Source organism: Trichoplax adhaerens, genomic scaffold, assembly GCF_000150275.1.
Source record: "Trichoplax adhaerens TRIADscaffold_10 genomic scaffold, whole genome shotgun sequence".
NCBI lineage: Eukaryota > Metazoa > Placozoa > Uniplacotomia > Trichoplacea > Trichoplacidae > Trichoplax > Trichoplax adhaerens.
The window spans coordinates 722604-729109 of record NW_002060952.1 but is presented as its reverse complement, the minus strand read 5'-3'; the positions used below and the strand labels follow the sequence as shown (position 1 = coordinate 729109).

The window sequence follows — 6506 nt, the reverse complement described above, 5'->3', positions numbered from 1 at the left end:
TTGCTTTTCTACCTATATACCATAATTTACATTTCATCAATATATTGTAATTGATAATAATGCTAAATGTAATTGGAATTTAAATAATAATTTTCGTTGTACCTGATCCATACTGGGATTGGATTCATCGTCCGTATTGAAAATTTGATCTAAATCTGATGCAGTAACAGTAAGGTCTTCGGGGCGACATAACCTGCTCGAGACGACAGGGGTGCTATAATTAATGTCATGTATAACCGCTGAAAATTTGTCGTTATTTATAGCCAACGACGATGCCATTGGGGAAGCAGTGGATCCATCGCCATCCACGTATTTACGCTTTTTACCAATTTCAGATTTCGACTTTGCTGGATTGGATTCTTTGATATTCATTTCCGGTGTTATGTCTGCATTTACAGTAGTTATTACGTGAACGAATTACGACATAGAAATATAGACATCTAAACACCGGAAATGACATGACCATAATTTTGAACCAATGCAAGCTTACCGGTATTGTCAGCTAGCACATTCACACTAGTATCTATAGCAGCGTTTTTAGCTGCGCTAGCTTTTGTTGAGTTTCTACGCCTGTTTGTTGCTCCTGCTTTTCTAGTATTCGTAGAATTAACACGTGGCTTTTTCTTCGGTGTTGGCTGCTCCGTCTCAACAGTTACGGTCGTCCCTTTTGTTTTGTTTACTCCGGATTTCGAATCTCTACAAGCCAACAAGATACAATTAATTAATTAATTAATAAAACTTAATAGCTACGACTATGAATAGGTTTGTGCATACTTTGCACCGCGCTTCTTCTCATTCTCAAAAATTTTAGACTCTTCTTTATCTACTGGTAGGGCAGGAGGCTTCGTTTCATCTTCACCAGGCAAGTCATAACACTGCCAAGGATATGCGGATTTACTTTCATCACTGCCAGCATTTGTGAATCCTCTACCAAACCACCCGCTATTTGTTTTTCTGACAAGATAGATAATATAAAATAAATAAAAGAATTCTATACACATATGTACAGGATAATTAATAGCAACCATGCCTGCGTTACCTGTCCAATATTCGATTTTTTTCGTCTTTTTCTTCTCCCTTAGGAGATAAAAATACGTTATCACTTAAAGACGGTGAACTAGGCGAGCTATTGGAAAACGATGACGTAGGAGATGAAACAAATGTATTCTTGTTGGGATTAATGATTTTCAGTATGATCCGTTTAGATTCGCTTTCTTCTAAAGTAACGCTACCATTGTAGGGAATGGGATCACTACTACCATTTGTAATTACTTGTGAAGTTTTTTGCTTGCTTTCCTCACTGTTGGGGAATCGACGTTTGTGATAAGGTTCTAAAACTGACGGTGAAAAATTGCTCTTTGTTTCAGTTTTTATAGACGGCTTCATACTTGTCGACTGTATTTGTAAAAGACTTGCTTTCTTTGTTGCAGAAGTAGTACTTTTGCTAGTATAATTTATCAATCAAAATATAGAATTATAATGTCAGATTACTTAGTAACAACAATTATAACTCCAAATGTTGACTTACTTTACAGTGCTGGTATTCAGTGGGCAGTTACATTTACTTTGAACCGATGGATCAGTGACTCTCCAGATTTTAGTTGATTGATCAATATCAGTATTATCTTGATAAATTACAGAACTATATTCCGTAGATTGTGAACTAGTTTGAAGTAGAATGTGTTTTCGTGTCAGATTTATCTCGATAATATGTATACGGGTTGGGATAATTGATGGCTTACCTTTTGTCAAAGTTGCTAGTGCTGCATCGGTGCCAAACGGAATTGGTAATTTTAGATATAAAGTCAGGCGGTAGGGTCGGTATTTCTTCCATTATCTTCTTCTAAATGAGCATATATAATGAGGTCAATAGCTTTAAATGAAAATTTCCCTAAAAATAAGAAAAATTACCTTCTCTACGACAGCCTTGGGAGTAATTCGTACAGGAACAAGAACATAGCAAGCCGGATATTTCATGCAAACTTTATCAAGTACTACTTCGACAACCGGAGGTACAAGTTGTTTTTCTTGTGATTGGCTTTTAGGAGGATAATTATCGGAATCCGAATTGAGATGAATAGGATAAAAATGGTTCCATTCTTTCAGCATTTCTCGAGAGCCATCGAGAGTAGAGTACGTTCGTCCTGTTAAGGTACCTTTCAGGCCAAATGGACTCAATAAAACTGAAAAAGAAAAGTCCGTTTTTGTAATGATTGCTTATTCACAATTATCTAATTACCATATAGAGTAACAATATCTAAATAGTAGATGAATAATACTTAATATTAATAAATTCATGACCAAAACCTTACCATCTAAACCATTCAAGGATTGTCGGGCTTTTGTTATATCATCTACGGTTAAACTGTACAATGACGAATGGTGTTGAATCTCAACTGATGTACAAACTGTACTTTTACCAAATAGGAAAAAGGAAAATGCAACAGACACCTGCTCTTCATTACTGCCAAAAAAAATTATGACAATTGTATAAATACGTATATTTCGAGTATAATACTTGTAGTGTATTGCACAATTTCTTTAATACACTGGTATGCTATTGCATAACATCATTTAGTATACAAGACCTCAGGTAAGACTCAATGATAATATGGTTAACACTAGTATATTATTATATAATAAAACTAAGATTCTCTATCTATTCAAAATTAAAAATAATTCAATATTGTAATCATCGTTAGTCCACTCCTGCAGTTACTCATAGCGAGTCTTAATTAATCAATTTTGATGTACAATGAGCATGAGCCAACCAATAAGTATCGACATTCATAAGTTTCAACATTTCAAATATTAGGTGGACACAATTACGCACTGGAGTAATTGATATTACCAGCAGACTACTCAAATGTAATGTAATGTTGGTATAAACTGCATACTTATTCAAGCACTGGAATACGGAGAAGTACCCCATCTCATTGTATACGTAAAATTTATTAAATTATGATAGATATATAGTAAATTTATTGTATAAATTTGTACAATTTTTGTAGTTGATATGATTACATACGTACATAATTTTATCACTAAGATTATAAACATGATCTACGTAGCTATATGAACTATTTTAAGTCATTTAGCACAATATACGTACGACAATGAGTATATTTTCTTATCTTTCCTTTCAGGTTCCACAAACCATCTCCCGTATCGTACGAAACTCTTAGCTAGCAATCCACTAATGATAAGGCAAAATATATTACACACAATTGAATGCAACGTAACCAATACGCACTAAGAATTTAAAGTAACCAACCGTTCAATGGAATTATGAATAGCTTTAAAGAGCAATATTCTACATCTATAAGTAAAGCCGTCCTTGAATGTGCCATATTCAACATCTACAAATAGATAATTAAATGCGTTGAGATCATCTATAGTAATTTCACAATTAGCCCAGTAATATATCTTATCTACTATAAATATATTGTATTATCTATCATAGCTAAAAGCATTGGCATTGTTTGAAAATTATCAATTAACGAATATAATAACTGCAGCCGGTACTTAATGGTTTGCTATCCAATCATAACTAATAGTAGAATCGACGCTCGTTATACGTTACGCATAATAAAATATAGTCTGTACGTATTTGTACTTTTACTTTACAATTAGGATATTGTCTACCCATTGTATTGAACCCATGCTTATCATATACTGTAGTTTTATCTTTCGCAAACAACTCATGACATTCGTCGTTTATTTGTAAACTATCGATGGTGTTACCTACAGCAATTCCATACTATTCACTGCTGTCCTACTTGCAATACCCTATGTGGTCGATGTCTAGTAGTAGTAGGTGCAAGTAAACCGCTATTATTTGTGTATATGCATTTCCGTTTAGGGGCTTTACAAGTTATACAGTAGTATCAATCAATATATTTCGCTAGAATACAAGCCCATTAAGGAAGACATCGTGATGCAATCGTAAATATTGTGGAGAAACTATCGTTTATCGAAAGGATTTTCTCGTGCACTTTATACAACAGCAACAATGTTGTAAGATTTGTGTCTTTACGTGGATGATAAAATTGCATCTATTAATTGCATTGTTTAAAAGCGTAGTCGATAAAAAGATCACTAATTTGTATTAAAAATCATTATTCAACTTAGCAGTGGCAGATGACATACATTGTATATCAATAATTACCTATTAGCATATAAAACTTGGCATCAATCAACGTTACCTACCTTTCAATTCGGAGCTTAAAATATTACTTAAATTCGGATCATCACCAAACCAAAACAGCCATAATTCTTTCATGCCACTACCAAATACTTGGCAGCTTTTACTACTGCAGCAGTCATGTCCATGGTTAGGATCGGTAATGTTTGCTGCTGAATCATCTTTGCCGCTACTGTTGCCACAGGCTGAGGTGCACTTTAAATGTTGCCAGACGCACAAAACATCTTGTGCTAAAGCATTAGCATACGAAACTAAGATAGGATCACTAAGAGGTAAAGAAGCAGTATCAGTTCGGGCTTGATATCTTCGCCACTTTAATCCTTTCACGTCAGCCTTGATAGGGCAAATAATGAAAAGTTAAAATTATTATTCAATATCTATGATACATGATTAAAAGGTTCGGAAAAGAAGTATTTTTGGTCTAAATAGAAGTTGATTTTTAAGTAGATATTAGCTCATGTAGAAACAGTAATAATGTCATCGAGTTATGCGCATTCAGGTACATTGTAATCGTCGAGATGTTGAACATGTTTCGTAGTATGTACAAATATAGCGTAATTGTATACTAGATTTCAGGAGAATAATGCTTAAAATGGCTGTATACTGCAAGAATTTTAATCTTTAGATTAGAATGTGCAATTTGGCAATCTCTTCAGCGAACTCATTTGTAAACTGAATATCGCAGTAATATAAGACGGTCGTAGTGAAACGGTAATGAACTGGCGGCTAGAATAGGTTCACTTGGTTTAAAGCTGATGCTCAATCAGTCTACACAAGTTCTATTGAGATAGCACTAGTTTCACCTTCAAAGAGTAAGAATTTCAAGGTGATTTGAGTAGATAAACAGATAAAACACTTACTGTACAATGTTTTGATCTAGTGGAGAAAAAAACTCAATTCCAGCGCGATGGTGCACACAACGTTTTCAACATCGGATAACCGATGTTGAAAAATGATAATACAGTATAAAGATGATAGATGGTGATTGTATACGTCGATCATCTAAAGCAAATATTCAAAGTGCTATCGAATATCAATCGGCAATTAGCAATTGTTCAATTATTATTATCAAGACTGTTGCAACAGACATACGCATTTAGTCTACATTCTTCAACCGCGTGGATAGCGTAGTCCATACTATTTCTTCTAGTTTAGGATAGTTGCAAAATAGCGATGCAATTTTTGCACTGGACAAAATATCCAGTATTGGCGAAGATGATGGATATGAAAGTCGAATGCATCAATTTATTAATGTAGTAAAAGGTAATCCAAGCGTAGACTAGTAGTATCCCATGGCTAAAGCTACAATGGCTGATGGCATAGTTGATTTACGAAGACGAAAACAATGTATGGGGACTCGTTCACCACTGCGTCTCTCTCTCTCTCGCTCTCTATGTTCTGCATACAGTAGTAGAAATGATTCTAAGTTATCAATAGAAGTAAATCGTTGTAACTTTTCCATTTGCTTCTTGAAATTGAAGGCCAAAATGGATGATGGCATAGTTGATTTACAAAGACGAAAAGAATGTATGGGGGGACTCGCGTCTCTCTCTCGCTCTCTATGTTATATACTGTATATATATATGTCACAGTAGTAGAAATGATTGTAAGCCATCAATAGAAGTAAACCGTTGTAACTTTTCCATTTCCTTCTTGAAATGGAAGGGCAAAATGGATGATGGCATAGTTGATTTATAGCGACGAAAAGAATGTATGGGGGACTCGTTCACCACTACGTCTCTCTCTCGCTCTCTATGTTATATATATATACACAGTAGTAGAAATGATTGTAAGCCATCAATAGAAGTAAATCGTTGTAACTTTTCCATTTCCTTCTTGAAATGGAAGGGCAAAATGGATGATGGCATAGTTGATTTACAAAGACGAAAAGAATGTATGGCGACTCGTTGACCACTGCGTCTCTAAATACACACAGTTGTCCGTAAGAAGGAATGAGAAAGAGATGGGCTATGGTGGACAAATGATGGATAGCATACGACGCATGGAGATCGGATTGAATGTATGCTAGAGTATAGAAGAAGAGGGATAGTTTCAGGAGTATGATGGCGGTAGCACACGATCCGTTGATTACGATCATCCTGAGAGATATGCTGGAAGAGCTCTCAAGTTTATAAAATCAGCGATTACCCGCGTCCTCGACTAAGCTAGCGTTTGCCGGTTATTTTTTTGTCATTGGAAAGTACTTACCAATTGATAGACATTGGAGACATTGTCCCCTAATGGAAATTGAGATATGAAATCTTTGCCAGCTACAGCCATCATTGTGTTACAGTTGAACGTA

General features: G+C 35.0%; 1 protein-coding gene across 1 annotated transcript; it reads right to left on the bottom strand.

Annotated features, from left to right (window-relative positions):
• Positions 1 to 2235: 2235 nt before the first annotated feature.
• TRIADDRAFT_29175 (uncharacterized protein) lies at positions 2236 to 4537 on the bottom strand (the record flags this gene model as incomplete). Its single annotated transcript, XM_002115216.1, has 5 exons — positions 2236 to 2464; positions 3116 to 3196; positions 3275 to 3359; positions 4210 to 4286; positions 4401 to 4537. Coding segments are annotated over 5 exons (609 nt in total), but the record flags the coding sequence as incomplete, so codon positions are not given.
• Between the last annotated feature and the right edge of the window lie 1969 nt (positions 4538 to 6506).